This window comes from Echinops telfairi, unplaced genomic scaffold (assembly GCF_000313985.2).
Source record: "Echinops telfairi isolate 266 unplaced genomic scaffold, ASM31398v2 ScPeMD7_3533;HRSCAF=4204_0, whole genome shotgun sequence".
NCBI lineage: Eukaryota > Metazoa > Chordata > Mammalia > Afrosoricida > Tenrecidae > Echinops > Echinops telfairi.
Window position 1 is genome coordinate 24,492,125 of NW_022107431.1, and position 19,705 is coordinate 24,511,829.

At 41.4% G+C, this 19,705-nt stretch overlaps 1 protein-coding gene across 1 annotated transcript in view; it reads right to left on the reverse strand.

The window, feature by feature from the left end:
• Window positions 1–19,705, reverse strand: part of UTRN (utrophin) — a 619,010-nt gene that overhangs the window by 96,393 nt on the left and 502,912 nt on the right. The window contains exons 56-57 of the mRNA XM_045294578.1: window positions 19,503–19,581; window positions 16,479–16,539 (exon numbers count right to left, since the gene is read on the reverse strand). Of these exons, the coding sequence (XP_045150513.1) occupies window positions 16,479–16,539; window positions 19,503–19,581 (140 nt within the window). The remainder of the gene's footprint in view (window positions 1–16,478; window positions 16,540–19,502; window positions 19,582–19,705) is intronic.

The following is a 19,705-nucleotide window of genomic DNA, read 5'->3' on the forward strand; positions in this document are numbered from 1 at the left end:
TATTAGCCCAGAAAACCCTACTCAGTCACCCAGAGACCATGGGACGCCATTGAACCTGGTTTTTGTTGTTGTTGTTTTAATACAAGAATAGAAATTTCTGGGTTGTACAAATAGCACTCAGCTACTAACTAAGAGGTTGGCTATTTAAACCTATCCAGTAGTCCAGGGGGCCTCAAACTTTTTAAACAGGGGGTCAGTTCACTGTCCCTCGGACCTGTTGGAGGGCCGGACTATAGTTTAAAAAAAAAACAACTATGAACAAATTCCTATGCACACTGCACATATCTTATTTTGAAGTAAAAAAAAACCAAACAGGGCACAAACACCTGGCGGGCCAAATAAATGTCCTCGGTGGGCCGCATGTGGCTCCTCCCAGTCCCTCAGAAGGACAGGACTTACGGTCTGCTTTGGGAGCTGACCGCCATGAACACCCCATAGGGCGCAGGTGTACTACACACCCCCAGGGTTGTCCTGAGTGAGAACTGACGAGACAGCAAAGCGGCTGGACTTTTAAAATATGTGAACAAAAGTTTTAAAAAGTGGGGACTTATGAAGAAGAGCGCAGCATCAGGAGTGGATTATATGAGGAAGAGTGTGGCATCAGGAGTGGATTATATGAGGAAGAGTGTGGCATCAGGAGTGGATTATATGAGGAAGAGTGTGGCATCAGGAGTGGAGGAAGGCAGTATGCAGATGACACAACCTCGTTTGCTGTGAGGAGGAGCAGAAGCACTTGCTGGTGAAGATCAAGGATTGTAGCCTTCAGTAAGGATTACAACTCAATGTCAATGTCAGGAAGACCCAAATCCTCACAATTGGACCAAGAGGTGACATCATGATAAACGGAGAAAAGGTGGAATTGTCAAGGACTTTGTCTCACTTGGATCCACAATCGATGCTCATGAAAGCAAAAGTCAAGGGATCCAGAGGCATATTGCATGAGGTAAACCTGCTGCACAAGAATTCTTCAGCGTTTTGAGGAGCAAGGACGTTGCGGTAAGGTCTAAGGTGTGCCTGACCCAGCCCATGGTATTGTACTCTCCACGGTCTCATGCTTGTGAGAGTTGGACGCTGACTGAGGAAGATCGCAGAAGAATCAACACGCCTGAATTTTGGTGCTGGAGAAGAATATTCGAAGTATCATGGACTGATAAAAGTACAAATCGATCCATATTGGAGGAATAAAGCCAAAGTGCTCCTTAGAGGCAAAGATGGCAAGATTTCATCTTACATACTTTGGATGTGTTGTTAGCAGAGTCCAGTCACTGGAGAAGGATGTCATGTGTGGTAAGGGGGAAGGGTGATCAAAAAGAGAGGCCCTTGATGAGATGGATTGACACAGTGGCTGTATCAATGGGCTCAGGCATCGGAATGATTGTGTTTCACTCTGCTGTTCATAGGGTTGAATGAAAGAAGAATTTGCAGGCAATATCTGAAATAAATCTTAGTCAAAAAATATTAGTCCACTAGGATACAACTGATCTCAACCCTTCTCTGAGATAATTTTGATTACTATGGCGACACCATTTTCCAAGGACAGATATCCTGTCCTTAAGAACCAAACCAAGAGCCACCCTACTGTCTCAGAGCTTCTACACCAAAACCCAAACAAGATTCACTGCCATCGAGTTGATTCTGACTCATGGCCACCCTCGAGGTCACGGTAGAACTGCCTTTGTGAGGTTCTGAGCCTGTAATTTCCACAGGAGTAGAAAGCCTCATCTTTCTCTCTTGGAGCAGCTGGTGGTTTTGAACTGCTGACCTTGCTTGGGCTTAGCAGCCCAACACATAACCACTAGTCCACCAGGATTCACACTGCTCCTAAACACCTAGAATCACTGGTGGGGGACTTTGACCCCATACAACCCCTGTGGACCACCAGGGTAGGGGTCAATTCGACAACCCAGCCTACCAGAGACTGAGGATTCAGAACAGAAACATGCCTCTGCTAACGGCCCCCACTTTAGTGCAACCCAGAGGAGCAGCAGAGGGACCACACACATTTGGCAAACAGATGAAGAAAGGGAAAGGGCATCTCCCTCGGTGAATTCAATACCAGTTGATTTGTTAGGTGGAACTGCCAGCACTGAAAATAAACACAGCCTCTGGTTACAAGAGCAGAGCTACAGCTTACCAAACAATGGCTTAAAAAAAAAAAGTCCAGTTGGCTCTTGTTGGATTTTCTTTCTTTCTGGTAAGGAGAAGGGGTTGTTAAAGGAAAATTCACAATCAACCTAAAGGCTCCAAATAAATGCTCCCAGCCTCTTAGGGCAGGCAACCAGAACGTGATAAAAGTAGCACTTTCCACCACTGGCCCGTGAAATAGGAACGATGGCGGTTCAGAACAAGCTCACATATGAAAGGGGAGTGGGGCTTAGTAGTATGCTGTTTGAAAAACTTAAAACTATCACACTGTAAATAAAAATGCTTTTTTTTAAAAAGGCATTGCCTGAGACACAAGAATTTGCCCACAGATAAAGTGAAAAATTAAAAATCTAACCAGAGTACACTGCCTATGAGCCGATTCTGACACACAGTGACACTACCGGGCGGAGCAGAACTGCCCCCGGAGGTTCCCGAGGCTGCAAGTCTTCGCGAGAGCACAAAGCCTCATCCTTCTCTGGTTGAAGGGCTGGTGGGTCCAAAATACTGATCTTGGGATTTAGCAGCCCAGTGTGCAACCTACTGCCAACCAGGGTTGCTAGGACTTTAACTGCAAACCCACAGCTAAAGGAAGCACGGCCTGCCTCAGTGTGCCCGTGCAAGGAAAAATTGTGCAAGCCTTGAACGTGGGTGCAAAAATGGACTTGCTGTTCTATTAAATCGTATGTCATCTTGGAGCATTTCTAAACTCTGTCTATGTGTGTGTGTATACATAAAACGATTAAGTCATGCAAGAGACATATGTACATAAATGTAATTTTCAATTTGTAAAAAATGTAAATAATTACCACCAGAATGCAATTGGTTGTTATCCTGTAGCTACTGCCCAGCTTGTCAGCATTGTTACTGATTTGCCAATTCATTTGATCATCCCTTTGCTTAGTCCTTGAACCTGTGGTACCTTCTGACTGGGTTTCTTATTCATCGATGAGTCATGTCAATAGTGGAAAATTCATTAATACCTGTGACAGCCCAGGTTTGCATCCATTATCCTAATGTTATAATTATGAAGTTTATGAATCATCTACACTTTATTATGTTTCTTATCATTAACTCAAATAATCTATTAATGTGATTATTAATTTTTTGTGTCCCAGTTAAGATGGTATACAGTCCCTATATTTTATCTATTTTAATGAAATATTATACCAGCAACATTGCAAATGCCTCTCGAACATACCAGTAATTGTGAAGACGCCACAGGACCAGGCAGAGTTTCTTTGTTAAACTCAAGGTCACCTGCCACACATACCTCAGGACCCTGCTGGCATCTGAAAAGCCAGTGACATAGCCACAAGCCACAAGCCACCCCGGTGCAACAAACTGATAGCCTCGTGGTTCAAATACTTGATCCAAACGGTCAAATACTTAACCCCAGCCATGGTATTTTCAATCGCCCCCTAGGCATGCGAACATTGGACAGTAAATGAGGAGGACCTAAGAAGGGATGCACTGGAACGGTAGCGCTGGACAAGCATGGGGAACGTGCCATGGACTGCTAAGAGGACAGAGTGAGCTAGCTGTCTCGAAGAAGTGCAGCCAGAGTGCTTCTCAGAGGTAAGGATGGTGAGCCTTTGTGTTACAGACTTGGGATGCGTTGTCAGGAGAGACCATTCCCGAGAGAAGGACATCGTGTATGTCTGGGAAAGGACATCATGTTTGGAAGGCTCTTGGGAGATGGATTGGCACAATGGTTGCCACAATGGGATTGAGCACAGAACAACTGTGAGACTGGCACAAGACCAGGCAGTGTTTGCTTCTGTCATGCATCGGGTCCCTAGGGGTCGGAATCAACTCAGTGGCCCCTAATAATAACAACATCTAACCCTACCTACATTACTCATCCACCGTCTGTCATGCCTGTCAGTCTGTCCCACTGTATTGACTTCATGCTGCTGTGATCGGGGAGCTATGTTGTGTGGTATTTGGTATTTCAAATACCAGCAGAGTCACGCATGGTGGACAGGCTTCACTGGAGCTAAGACAGGTTCGGAAGAAAGACGTAGCCACCTACTTCTAAATAAAATCAATAAATAAAGACTAGTGAAAATCGTATGACTAGCAATGTTGCATTTGGTAAACTTGCAAAAGACCTCTTTTCAAATGTTAAGAAGCAAAGATCTCACTGTAAGGATAAAAGGTGAGCCTTACCCAGCTCATGGCATTTTAAATGATCTCACATGCATGTGAGAGGTAGACTGAATAAAGAAGACAGAAGAATACTGAACATACCATGGCCTGTGATACAGAAAAAGCAAACCAACGTCATGGCAGGAGTGCAGCCACAATGATGCTGAGCAGCAAGGATGCTGACCCTTAGTCTCACATACTTTGGACATGATACCATAGAGATCAGTCCCTGTAAAAGGACATCGTGCTTGGTACAGAAAAGGGTCCGTGGACAAGAGAATGTCCTCAGCGAGATGGAATGACACAGTGGCTATTGCTCTGGGCTCACACATAGCAAAGACTGTGAGGATGGCGCAGGATGGGGCAGAATTTTGTATCCATGTGAGGGTACCTACCAGCAACAGTGCTATTCACATAATGTACTTTGATATGCCACAGAAGATGAAGTGCAAATAATATAAAGTAGTAGATGAAAAATCAGATGCAAAAATGTGTTGTCGCACTATGAGAAACAATAAAAATTAGCAAAGGATATATAAATTTGTTAGTTTGATAAGTACTGATTTCGAGCAAATGAATGCTCTGGAGAGGATCAATTTTTTCATCCACTTATCCTTATTAGTCTCATTATTTCTGACAAATCTTTTAAAAATGAGTAGCAGACATTCTGATAGTCTGAAAACTGGCCACTAGACAAGTATACTTACTCAAGACTTTGCTACTCAATTTCAGGGTTCAGATTGGATTTTTGAGTTTTACCACTTTTATTCTATTCCAATTGTACATATTAAGGTATATAAGAGAATTAACAAAAAGGGTGAGTTAATTAACAAAAATTAGAAATGTGGGTGAAGAGAAGTCTGTGTATTGTTCTGGGGTAACACAGTCACACAAAAAAATAGAAGTATATCTTATTTGCTATGCCTGATACGAATTTAACACTCAAATATTAGGCAAGTACAATACTTTATATATACATCCTGACCAAATGTGTCATCTTTAACTTTGCATAGCAAATAAGATATACTTCTATTTTTTTTGTGACTGTGTTACCCCAGAACAATACACAGACTTCTCTTCACCCACATTTCTATTAAGTATTGTACTTGCCTAATATTTGAGTGTTAAATTCGTATCAGGCACTAATCTATCCTAAATATAAATGCAATCAGCAGGACAACTCCATGAGCTAACATCCCCCCCACTTTACAGAGGGAGAACAGTGGGACGAAAAGGATGCTTAGAATAGTTGTCTATGGTCCCTCACTCATTAGAAAGAGGCAGAAAATGTGATGTGAACCCAGATGGCCTGATTGCAAGCCTGAGCTTTTAATATGTACTTATAACTCCGTAACCAAGGCTATAAAATATTTCTTAATTTCTCTCAATTTTGCGTTCACTTTACATCGTTACAATTGCGACACCATCCCATCATCCCTGCTCCTCCTCTCTCTTATTCACCAAACCTTTATCAAATTAACTATATACCCTCTCTGAACCTGAACTGAAAAAAAACAAACCAAATTTGCTGCCATCAATTTGATGCTGACCCATAGCTCCCTATAGAACAGGGTAGAATTGCCCCTTTCTGTTTCCGAGACAGTAACTCTTTACAGGAGTAGATAAAATCATCTTTTTCCTGCCTTGAACTGAATAGTTGTGAATAGTTCCTGCTTGGGGGAAAAAAATCACTCAGAAGACTGGTTTTACCTCAAAAAAAATTTTTAAGGCACAAGTGTCCAAGTGTCCTACATTCTGGAACTCATTCCTCCTCTCTGAGACAAGACAGTAAGCTCCTACCCCTGGCCCATTTCTCAAACCAGGGTAAGTTCCCCAGCTGCCTTCGACTCATTGGATTCAATCTCACACTTCAGTGACAAACTAAAAATATCCACACTCTAACTACCCTGCCACCACCATATCCATAAACTCCTCCTCCATCTGCCAGACCTTTCTTTCTCCACCTTTAACGGAAGAATTATTCACCCTCCTATCAAAGGTCAAACCTTCCCAAAGATTTCTTTAGAAAAACAAATAAAAAAAACCCAACTTTGTTCTGAATGACTGACCCTTCTCATTATAAACTGTTAAGGACCTGAGATGCTTGAACACTCACTCGCCCCTATCCTTAATCTACATGTCTACCAGGTACCACCATCTTCCTCTCCTTCACGGAGAACATTCTCAAATGAGCGGCGTGCACTATTCCTGAATTCCACACACTATTCAGCTCTTGTCAAATTGTCTTCCAGGCTTTGAGATGTAATAGCATCCATGCTGTAGTGAAGGATAGGGGACCCTAACTAAGAAACAATCACTTTCTTACATTACGTATTATACGGTGAGAAGAGCTAAGAAAGAAAAAAAAAAAGCCTCAAGAAAATGAAGTTTGACACTCACAGGCAAATGTGGGTGCCAAATGCTTACACCTACTTTACGCGTGCTTTTACAGTAATATACCAGAATCAACCAAGAGCTTCCAACCAATCATTCTGCGTTCCGGTGACTACAGTACAGAGTGAAGACACATTTTGGCAATTCGGTTTGATGTAATTTTCCTGCATCATTTCCTCTTAAAGATCCAAGAAAACAACACTCGCATTTCAGAATGTATCCTTCCTTCAGGGTTTGTGTTAAGACCAGAATACATAACAAAGGTGGGGTGTTCCCTCCTGGAATGTAACTCTCATCCTCTCTGTGTGTCTGTGCACACGTCTGTGACAAAGGGATGGTAAAGGAAGATAAAAGTGGGCGAAGATGAATGACCCTTTCAAGGGCTCATCTAAGACCCTCGGAAAACACATATTTCCGAGGGTCTTAGGAACCGAGACACCGCTCCTCTATCCATCTCTAGGTGGATCCACCCACATGCAGATAGGCCCACATAAGAGTACCCGGAGTGAAGATAGTTACCCATGCTATACCATGCTTCAAGACAAAATTTCATTTATTTGTACTTAGGAATAAATATTTCACAATATATAAGCACATGTTGTTTTTGTGATTAATCACTATGCTTTAATTATGTTCAATTTGTTATAATGAAAATAAATCCTGCCTATCAGATATTTACATGATAATTCATAACAGTAACAAAATTACAGTGACGAAGTAGCAATGAAAATAATGTTATGGTTGGGGGTCGCCACAACAGGAGGAACTGTCTGAAAGGGTCGAGGCCTGAGGAAGGTGGAGAACCAAGGGTGTATAGAGTCTACTTGTGAGTTCCGGATTACAGAGAACATTGTAAGCACCACCCCTCCCCCAACAAACATCTACTGTCCTCTAGATTTTTTAAGAGAACTTTGTTATTGTGAACTAGCTAATGCTATAAAGAGAAAATCAGTTTGCCACCACATGACTCATAGATATTTTACTTCGTGCCACTGACTGCAATAAACAACATGGAAGTCAGGTGTCCTCCTGCCCCCATGTATTTCCCAATTCCATTCACCCTGCTTCCCTTCTGAACGGTCTCCTGGGGAAATGCTGCCCTTGTGATTTTGAACAGTTGATTCTCCTAAGGTATGCATACCCCCCTGCTGCTTTTGTTCTCTTTAAAGATCTGTCTCTTGTGTGGCTAACTAGACTTCTGAAGACAGAATCACGGCTACATTTTTAGTAACCTAGGACTAAAAAGAGTTTCAATGCCCAATGTTAAGAACAGAGCTTTCTGCTCTAAAAGCCAAATAAGATGGATGATTCCCCAGAAAATAGTGACTCATGGTGACCTCATGTAGAACATACAACTGCTTCCACTATACCACTGCCATTACATTCTGGGGAATCGATTTTAGCTCACAGCAGCCCTGTAAGGCGTAGAAGAACCAGGCCACGGAGCTTCCCAGGCAGTGGTCTTTATGGAAGCCAATCCGCTGGACAGCAGCCAAGAGCTTAACCACGCCGCCATTCTGCTTCCTGCACTTCATAATGGATACTGGAAAAGTATAGCATCCTCCTAGAGGAACGCCATTAGACCTTCATGATCTCAAGACATACGGCAGAAAGTCTAAATTGTTAAAAGCAGACAACACCAAATCTGTTGGATTCGAATATAAAATGCACTTAAGATAATGTGACCTTCTGGTGTAAGTTCAAAGACTCAAGTACATATATAAAGGAGCCACAAAACAGAGGTTCAGTATACCTTGAAAATACAAAATGCCTATTATTTCAGGCATAGTTGGCAGAATGATAGAACATTCCTTACAAAAGAAGGAGACAAGGTTTGTTTTTAAACAATGTGGTAATAGAATTAATGACCAAAATGGCTTGTGCCTGGAAATGAGGGCAGAGCTGATGATCCTTGCTGGCAAGTACTGGCAGGTTGCCCGGAAGTATGAACATGGGTATGCTCCATAAACTCCAGTTTGGCATCCACTGTGGTGCACACTCTGCCTGGGACCAGAACTGACAGAGAAGCCCTCTTCTAACTCCAGCTCCTACCCTACAGCGGCCCTCCCACCAGAAATCGACCACAAATCCACATGCTTGCAGGCCATCTGCTGTTGTACTGGCCCTGGGGAGTCCTGTGGGTCCCTATCTGCTAGGAGTACATCCCTAACAGAGCTACATTTATCATTGTCTCTTTTTATTTGGCTTTTAATGTTAAATTTATACCATTCAATTTTTAACTTTTTCTCTTTCTTATGTTCTTTAAAGCAAGATTCACTTCCAGTTTCTTCTATCTGGCTCTCATGAAACTTTTACTATATATTGTCAATTTTATAACCAGTACAGAAAAAGATACTCTACTTGCTGCACAATTCATTCCAGCATTACTTCTGCACTTTTGCCAATTATAATGACTATTTTAAAAACGCAATCTTGACCAAGTAAAGCACTGATGGATTTTTTTCCTTCCCCAATGGCCCCCCAAATCCTTCTTATGCCAAATGGAAGAACATTATTACCTCTACCCTGGCCCTAAACACCAAACTGTACAGTAAGACTGACAGCCTATAAGACATGGAATGGGGCTGAATAATCCAGTAGATTCCAGACCAAAATTAGGGCCCACCATAACTAGGGCCCACGCAGCCTCTGAGTGACCAGGGTGAAATTTTGAGTTTTGAACTAGCCAATGTCCTCCGAAAACAATGTCAGCTACAGAGACCTCAATTAACCAGGGTGCTGGTGAGTCTGCTAGAAGGTAGCCATTTCCAGTTTCCTGATATCTGGCTGCTTCAGAGCAGGCTGTCTGCCGCTCAGTTTGCAGTAGCCAAAGCCTGCTCATTTGCCTAAAGCTGCCTTTAAGCCCAGGAGGAGTTCATTGGCCCCCGGTGCTTGCGTTCTTTCCTTAAAGCAATTTCCTTCTTACCTCCTCATCAGCAGAGTTGGCCCAGGGAGTTTTAAATATTTATTTTCAATAAAGATAGAGTCACAGACGCTTTTGTGGAAAAACAGTCTCAGTGGTCTAGTAAGACTCAAAACACAAGCTTCTCTTCTGGAAAGAAACTCACTGGCTGTCCCAAGGGCTCTGCGCCCAGAAGCCGGGAACGCCAAGGCAGCCACTCCTCACGGTGACCACGGAGGTACAGGGAAATGCAGAACGTCCCTTGTCTTGCTTGTCGTGGATATTTTTGTGGTTCTGAATTTTCTGTACCTTATTTACAGATAAAATATCCTAGTGAATACCTTTCCTGTAACTTGAACTGTTCATTCTTGGTTTTGTCACGTGTGTACTTTTGCTGGCACTGTGGGTTAGGCATTGGGCTGCTAACCAGAAGGCCGGTGATTCAAACCCACCGACCAGTCTGAGGGGGAGGACAAGGCTGTCTGCTCCCATCAACATTTACAGTCTCCGAAACCCTAAAGCACACATCGACTCGAGGTCCCATAAGGTCACCATGACTTGGAATCAACTTGATGGCACGCTGTTTTTTTGTTTTGTTTTGAATACCTTTCTTGGCTTTGACTTTCCTATTGGGCCACAGAGCTGAATGTCTTTATTGTTGCTATTACTCTTTGAACTTATTTAAAGAAACCAAAACCCACTACTGTCAAATCAATTGTGACTCATAGAGGCCTTACAAACAGAACAGAACTGCCCTATAAGGTTTCTAAGGCTTTAAGTCTTCAAGGAACGAGACTGCCACATCTTTCTCCAGCAGAGCAGCTGCAAACCGCCTATCACGTGGCCAAGTGCCTAACCACTGCACCGCCAGCTGCAGCTCCTCCTGTTCTTATTGGAGAGCGAGATTCAACTCCCTCTCTTAAGCTAGGTTCACAAATCCTCTAAAGAAATAAGCACTACTTCTCTCCTTTACACGCTACCACAATGTGATAAGTACCTGCAGTACATTCAAATGAACTGACTGTACGGTGGCTATAAAGAAGAGTCACTTCATTAGGTTTTTGTTTTGTTTTGTTTTTAATGTTCACCAACTGATGGGTTATGGCAGGAGAGGATGAAGCAGCGTTTGGAGGAAGTCTAAACGAGCCTGAATAAGAGCATTTCATAATGGGTACAAAAAAGGAAAGTCTAAAGGGAGCTACAAGGAGAAGAGGTATATCTTGATTTAGCCACTCTAAGTGAAGACCAAGAATGCAAGGCAATGAGTCAGTAGATAAAACGTATTCTAGGGAAGGCATCCACTATGGAGAAGACTGAGTTTGGGGGACTGTGATCCGTACAGCATCACCACACAGGCACACTGGAAAGGCCGACTCTAAGGCTGGGTGTGCATGTGTCAGCTTGAACACTATCCTTGCAGCTCGATAAATAACGATCATTCGCACCTCAGATTCAGTGGGCAAGCTGGAGCTTTAGAAGCATTAAGATGTGACAGGGAAGTCCTATCACAAGTCAGACTCGTTCGCACTAGGTAAAGACATCCTAGTCAACACCCATTGGTGAAAACACGGTGAAGAATGGAAACCATGTTTCCTAAACTATGCCCTACTCAGTTCTATCAGATAGTATCGCTTCCCCACAAGTTGGAAAGGTGGAGTCATCGAGATGAAAAGCCCCAGGGGACCTGGCAACTTGCTCACGGAGGGAAACCCACACACTGACAGACAGGTGAACATGTGACTGGGGAAAGCAACAGAAGGTCGCTCAGTTCCTTGCCCTTTCTGAACTCCTGCTGAAGTCCAACTGTCGGGACTGCGGCGAAGGCAACCATTCAATCTATACAAAAGCACCTTTGTGCATTAGAAGGACACATTTCCTTACACATGATAGTTAGATTCGCCTATAGAAATTAGCCTATGGAAAAGGCAAGGCGAAGGTGTGGGAAAAAATAGGAAAAAACAAAGCAGCATGGCTTTGGTCCTTGGACAGTTCTGAGCTCAGTGGCTGGTACATAACCCCGAACCGGATGCTGCTGTTGACTAGATTTGACTCAGCCTAGAACTATCCCATGGGGCTTCCAGGCTATCCATCTTCATGGCAGGGGACCGCCACATCTCTCTCCCAGGGAGCAGCTAGTGAGCGGCCCGGTGGGTCAGCGGCTGAGTTGCTTGACCGCAGCACCACCGGGACTCCTTTCCTGGTGCGTTTGCAGCGTTCTTCGGTTCAACCCAAAGTTCATAGCCCTCATTCCTTTCACCCATGAAGCGCCCTGGGGATTGGTTCTGAGTGAAGAAAATGAATGACTTGCGCAAACACAAACACATGACCTAAAATTCGTAAAGCACGAGATCTGGCTTTTATAGCCGTGTTTTATTTTCTCTCTCTCTGTATTTTGCTGGCAGCAGGATCACTTCGTATTTCCTTAAAGCCAGGGTCCAGTGAGCATTCAATGGACTCCACTGGAGAAGACAAAAAGAACTCGATCCATTTCAGAAAGTCTGTGGTAGAGGCAACAAATTAAATGCCAAGATAAGAATTTCAATGAAAGATAGTTAAAAAGCGGGAGTTATACTTACAGTTAAGACCTACATTTGATCATTTTATAGAAACAAATGAATCGTGGGATCCTAAACTGTACTTCAAAAATGTTAATAAAGATTTACCTAGAGTGTCAGAAATCCAACATTGGGGAGCTGTGACAGTTTTAGCTAATCTATACATTTAAAATGTGGAATAAAATAATTTGTCCATTCCATTCTCCTTTCAAGTTTCATGCTATGTCATTAGAGTACAATAAAACTTCATATCTAAATGTTAAAACATCTCATATTTCTACCTAAGAGCTATAGTCTTGTTGGCCTAATTAATATATTCTATAATGCCCCAGGAAACTCCAGTTGCCTGACAAGCATTCTAAATTTATTTGTGCAGCAAAGCACAGGGAAACATATACTAAAAATTTTTATATATTCATCATAAACTTGCTTTATCATTTGACAATTACCTTTTGTTTTTATAACACATTTTCAGCTAGAAATACTCACTTCTAACACCCTCCCTCCAGAGCTTGTTATTCTCATTATGAGGAGATAAAGCATTAAGTGACCTAACAAAGCAAGTAACGAAAAAAATCTGAATGAACAAGTTTTCTGAAAACCAGAGAATTCATTGTAGATGGGCATGCAAATTCCTAAACATTTGAAAGACAATATATATATAATGTATTTAGCACAAAGCCTACATATATTTAGGAAACTTCAAACTTTCACTGAAGAAATGGAAGATAGTGTAGGATGCTAGTCCTAGAGGTCTTTATTAAGAATTTGGCCACCATTGCCCTAAACATATACAAGTATCTTGCCAAACTCGAAATCAAACTCACTGTCCTATCAAGTCGATCGCGATGCACAGCGACCCCGCAGGGCAGAGTAGAAGTGGCCCCTGTGAGTTTCTGAGACAGTAACTCTTTACGAGAGTAGAAAGCCCTGTCATTCTCCTGAGGAGCGGCTGGCGGTTTCAAACTGTGAACCTTGTTGACCGCAGCTCTATGTGTAACCACAATGTCACCATGGTATATTGCTCTAATCGAACTTTCGCTCTACCCATCTGAACTGTAAATATGCATATTCTGAGCAAAGATGGAATTCTGTCCGACTCTTCCCTAACCAAACCCAAACTAACCCATTGCAAGTTGGTTTTAACCCCACGTGACACGCTTGGTCGGCATGGAAATATGGTGTAGCTTTCCAAGGCTGTCAACCTCCACAGAAGCATCCCGACTCATCTTTGTCCCGGGGAGCACTTAGTGGATTGAAGTGCCTACTTTGCATTTGGTAGCCCAATGCTTAACCCACTGTGCTCAAAAGACTCTTCCTACATTATACTTCATAATTAGTTAATGTTTTAGACAACTTAAGAAATGCCTAAGCCTAACAAAACAACAAACAAATCGGTCTTGGAAATACAGCCATTCAGAATGCTCCGTAGAAGCGAGGATGGCGAGACTTCTTCTTACATACTTTGGACATGTTGTCAGAAAAGACCAGTCCCATCACATGTGATAAAGTGGAGGGCGGCATAAAAGAGGGAGCCTTCAACAAGATGGATTGACATAGTGGCTGAAACAATGGGCTTAAACAGAACAATTGTAAGGGTAGCGTAGGACCAGGCAGTGTCTCGCTTTGTTGTACAACAGGTCGCTACCAGTTGGAACCAACTCAATGCCAGCTAACGACGACGACGACCCTAACATACAGAAATACCTTTTAATAGCAAGGCTGAAAATTAAAGCTGGATTTAAAATACCCAAATCAAGGGTATGGATGTATAGCCACTGCGTACCATAATCAAGCAATAGAGTTAATGCATTATTAACTTAATTGCTTTTAAATCTGCCTTACAGACCAGTTAAAAGTCTGTATTAAAAAAAAATCAGACTGGGCTTCAAGGCCAAGTCAGTAAATTAAAATGAATTTTTATAGAGTTTTTAAACACAGCGCCTCTATTAGTTTTCAATTAGCATTATGACAAACTACCGCAAATGTAGTGCCTTAAAGTGCCACACAATTTTTCTCTTAGAGTTCTTAAGGTTAATAACACTCTTGGACGACAGTGAAGGTGGCGGTGAAGCCATGTTCCTGTCTGGAGGCTGCAGGAAAGAATTCATTCTCTTGTCATTTCTAGCCTCTGCAGCTGTCTGCACGCCTACCCGCATGGGCATCTGGTCCCTTGTCACAAAGCCAGTAGGCAGCATCTTCCAATTTCTTTCTGACAGACACTTCTTCACCTTCGCTTTCCACTTTTGAAGACCCTTGTCAGTGCATTGAGCCCATCTGGCTCATCTAAAATAATCTCTCTAGTTTAAGGTCAGATGATTAGCAAACTTCATTCCATCTGCAACCCCAGTCCCCTCTTGCCAGTTACCATAACAAATTTACAGGTTTAGGGATTAGGATGTGGATATTTCTGGTACATCAGTCTTCTACCTATCATAGTACCTGAGCTGCCTCCCTAAATCTATAATATTCAACTCAAATCAATATCCAACCACTCCCAAAATGAAAGCTAAATAATGTTGATGCTATTGTGTCTCCCTGAGTCAATTCAGACTCGCAGGGACCCTATGTGATAGGTTGTAATATTTATGGAAGCAGAACGCTAGGTCTTTTCTTCTGTGGAGCGACTGGGTGCATTAAAACTGCTAAGCAAGCTTGCAGTTGGCAGCCAAGCACTTCACCTTTGCAGCACCGGGGCTCCTTCTACTATTAGTATTATTGTATTGTGGACTGGAAACTTTTAAAATTGTAAAATATTATATATTTGGATCACAGTCACATCTTTGTTTAATAAAGTCATGCCAATTTTCCCTGGCCTCAACTTCTTTCCATTCTGGCTGTTAAGTGCTTTATGGCTTTGTCCTTAAGCTTAGCAGACTACTGATTCTACTAGGGAGTTTTGTAAGTGTTAATACTTCTATCAATGAACAATCAACTGTGTATCGAATTATGCTACACTTAAGGGCAATGCAGTTGAAAGTTAACATATATTGCTTATTATATTTGCTTAATGTTATGGCAAAATATTTCTTTTCTTATTTTTACCCTGAAGGTTCATCTCATAATATAATTTTTAAAAACTGGTTAAGAAAATACTGTTCTACACATATACATTTCACAAAGGCATTTTTTAGGAAGAGTAATAGCAGGGGAGTAGATTCTTAGTATTGACATCAATTCTGGAAAGTTGGCCCGACTCATGGTGATAATGCACAACAGAATGAAACACTTTCCACTTCTGTATTAACTCAGAATTGACTATGGATCAGATCATTGAGATTCATCATTTGCATCAACTGACTTTGGGAAGGATGTAGTCAGACCATTTCCATAGGCAGTCTTATTCTGGAAGCTTTGCTGAAATCTGCTCAGCTTTATAGAACATGATAGCTTCCAGGGACACATAGATGATGGCTGCCCAAGAGGTGCCTTCACTGGGACTAGAACCTGGGTCCTTCCCCACAGAAGGTGAGAAGTTTACCAGTGAACCACTTCTCACCTAGTCTAGAAACGACAGAAAGAAGACTCAGACTTTACTTGGCCTGCCTGAGGCCACACAGCTAATCCACACAGCACTACTATCTCCTGATAAGAAGTGACTTGTCCTCTGACCATTGTAACAATGCTCACCTCAGACCTAAAATCGTCAACAGTGGCTCTCATCAATTCATCACTTTGTAATCAATAGTCTAATTTATCTGCACTTGGTGGGATTGTAGAAACTGTATTTGATCATCCTGTCCTATGACAATGAACTAAGCCCATTTTAAATTTTACAAAACTTAAAAAAATGTCAAATAATAAAGAGCAGCTGTGTGCTAAAAGGAATGATCGTCTAAAATGGACAGCAAAAGGGGGCAGGACGGGTCTAAATGAATGCTATTGGTAATTGTGAAAAATCAGAGAAAAATCTGAAGATAGGTTAGCTTTTATATGATGGAAATGTTTCTTAAATCCAGAGTTGACTCTTGGTGGCTGAAGGTAAGAGGAATGTAAGCAATTTTTACATGAATTTTCCTGGAGACATGAGTTACAAGTGTTCTTAGACTTGGTATAATTTGAGCAACATCAGGAGTACTTAGAAATTATGTCATTTTCCAAAGACTTTTTCATCTCCAACACACCAGCTGAACATACACTTCTAACATAATACATTACAAATAGCACACTGATTCCTAAGCTAATTTCTTCCAAAGTTTAAACACACATTTCCTTTAGATAATATGACTGAATTCTATTTTTTTATTAAATAAAGCTATGGCAGGGGACCTTTTTAAGTTATCACTATAACTTTATTTTTGTGGTATTATAAAGGAGAATTAAAATCAACTTACTTGATGTAATAGGGAACTTTATTATGTGAAATGGATCTTTGCCACGGCAGCTGCACCGACGCTGAGGAAACAAAGGAAGGTTATTGGAAACACTGTGAACCAAAAAGCTTTCCACCTTAATGCAAACCAACTGGACACGTTTTACAGCAAATTCAATGAGAACAGCTCTGGGTTTCGAGCTGCATTCCTTTAATTATGAAATCAGCGAGGCCAAACAAAGACTGGCTTTAAAGATTCATTTGAAGCAAGGAATGAAACAAAACAGTCAGTTCCTAATGTCTTGATCACTAATATTTTAAAATACTTTAAGAAAATTAAGTTGTTCTTTTTAAAACATCATGACTTAAAACTTAAAACCAATCCCATCTGGAAACCGAACCTGTGCTTATTTTTGGACATCCCCAAAGCCAAAGTGAATTTTGGCCTGCTTGATCCAGATTAACATCTAGATTTCTAAAGATGTAAGTTTCCAGACCACTAATAGGTATTCCTAATTTTGCAACATATTCACGGTGAGTAGCTATTCAGTAGAGAGGACAATCAGTTACATACATTCAAATACATAAAATAAGAAAGGCTAATGAAAAGAGACTACACATTGTAAAGAGCAGAGGCAATTATTGAGCCTCAGTTCCCAGATTTATTTGGCTTACCACCCCCTTTTCAGGAAAAAGAAAATAATCAGCTCACCCATGGCAATTACAAACTTTTGTACTACACCCATCTCCGAGGATAAAGCATCGGTATCTGCTATTGCAGCCCCATGGGATCATTTCAGTGTCCCCCAGAGAGGCAGTGTCACCTCTTTGAGAAACACTGATCTAGAGAGAAGCATCCTAGACTAAGGTGACCAGATGTCCTGGTTGCGGAGGGGCAGTCCCGATTTTTGGAAAGAATGCCCGACAAGTTAGGGTATACAGTTTTCGGCTGCCATGTGGCTATTTTGCCAGGATACGAGTTTTATCAATGGTGTCCCGCTTTAGCAATGTTAAAATCTGGTCACCTTATCCTAGACGCATGTTTTTTTTATCAGAAATATACAGAAAGTAGATTTTTCCTGATTTTACACTACATTATAACCATAATTCAATGTTTACTGAAGTACTCAAATTTTTAACTTCAGTTATTCGTTATTTATAAAATACATATATAATTCTCACATGAAACCGGTGTTTCCCAGTATCATATACAAGATCTAGAGCACCAAACATTTTTCTAAATAAAGTCATACACAACTAAATTCAAGTAAGGCTGAGCAAGTATCTTTACATCTCAAATTCCCAACGAGCCAATAAATGTCACGCCATCATATTAATCTCACATAAAAATACAACACTCGAAGCTAAGCAAAAAATTTTCTAATATATCTTTAGAGAAGGAAGCAACACATTCCAATTGCATTTGAGAGACCGAGAACTCAATGCCTGCCGGTGAACGGGCTTGCCCAAGCACTGGTAGCCAGGTCAGACATGGGCTGTGCTGGGCTGCGTCTCCGGATTCGGAGCGCCAATCTACTCGACAGAAAGGTAAGCACTTTCTCCAGCTGTGTCCACGTAGAGTATAAAAGGGGCAAGAACCTGAGGAACCAGCTATATCCTATTTCTGATGAGCGCTAACCTCATTTCATTCTTGGCACCCGGCTCGTCGATCAGTGTTACTTGGTGCCTAACTAAACAGGCTCCTTTGATAACCATGGCTGAAGTCCAAGCAATAACATGCAGATTCCAAGCACAAAAGGATGATAATTGTTAAATCTATTAATGGGGATTTTGTTTCACTTTTGCACTCATGTTAATTATGGTTATGATTTGAATAACCTCACCTCCGTGGACTGCCAGTGCTAGACAAGAGGCACACCGTGTGCATGACTCTGGCAACACTTCATTTCAGAAAGCATTATTTTGTTTCCCACGAGGAGAGAAAGTGCAGTGTTTTCTCCATACTAATAAATGATGGGTTCCTAGTACTGTAAATAGAATCTCATTGATGTTTTACAAAATGTCTCCTTAGTTTGATTTCAGTAGATAGTTTTATATTTGATAACATTTAGATTAAGAAACCTGAGCTACTCATAGCTAATGGGTATACCAAAAGCTGATAGTGTCCAGTTTTAAGATGTACCTCACCACATAGGTTGACAATTACCTTCCAGGAAAGATGACAGGAGGAAGGGGAGGAAGGAAGAGAGGGGAGGAGGAGGTAGAGGAGAAGGAGGAAGAAGAAGAGAAGCAGACTAGAGATGGGTGAGTGTGGGACATAAAAGAAAAAGTTCAGGGAGAAATGACTCATTTGGATGTAAGGAATTGTAAAAGTAAGAAAAGCCTGAACTTTGATGGAGGTGAAGTCCAATGTCAACAGCGAGGAAAAGGTTAAGGGGAAATACAAATGTAAGGAATTTACTGAAGGACAATATGTGACTTCAGTTTTCTTTAGGTGAAATTCAAGGACCTCAAATGACTTACTCAAGAGCTCCTGAACAGTCCATAGATGAAAAAATCCCAGAGGGAGAATATTCGATAAAAATCTACTCTGTGCTTTGGCTAAATCTGCATTACTTGACTAGAAGGAAAACTACATATGATTGCCCTAAACCTAATGAACCCAAATCTTCTCATTTTCAGATTTCTGGGGAATGAAATTTTGGACTCTTCACACTTCAGGTGCATTTAAAAGGCAGGTGCATTTTTAAAAGGGACACATGGATATTAACATTTTAAATATAAACTTGTTTTTGCTGTTTAGAAACGTGTAATCTTTCTCCTGTGTTAAAGCAACAATGCAAAAGGTTCAGTGGAAAACCACGACTGAAGCTACACTTCACTTCTGGCCCCCACTGAAGATTAGGACCACAGGAGGAAGAGTAACCAACAGGGGGGTCATTGTGGTCAAGGTCCCCTCTGACACATTTTAGTTCAGATAAGTAATTACACTGATAAGGAAGAAGATGGCCTCTGAAGGCAAATGAAAGAAGCTGCTAATTTGTTCAGTTAATGGGCTCAAACAAACAAGCTTATTAGCACTTACTAGAGAGAAAATGCTGAGAGGAAGGTCCAAAATCTCGATGGGCTTCTTGAAGCTGTTTAAGGCGATCATCCACAGATACCTGAAGACACACAAACACAGACACACATGGAATCATTTACTTTCAAAACCATGAAGGAAGCAAAAATTATATATAGAGAGATAAATATATATACACGTATGTATATATATTATATATATATTAT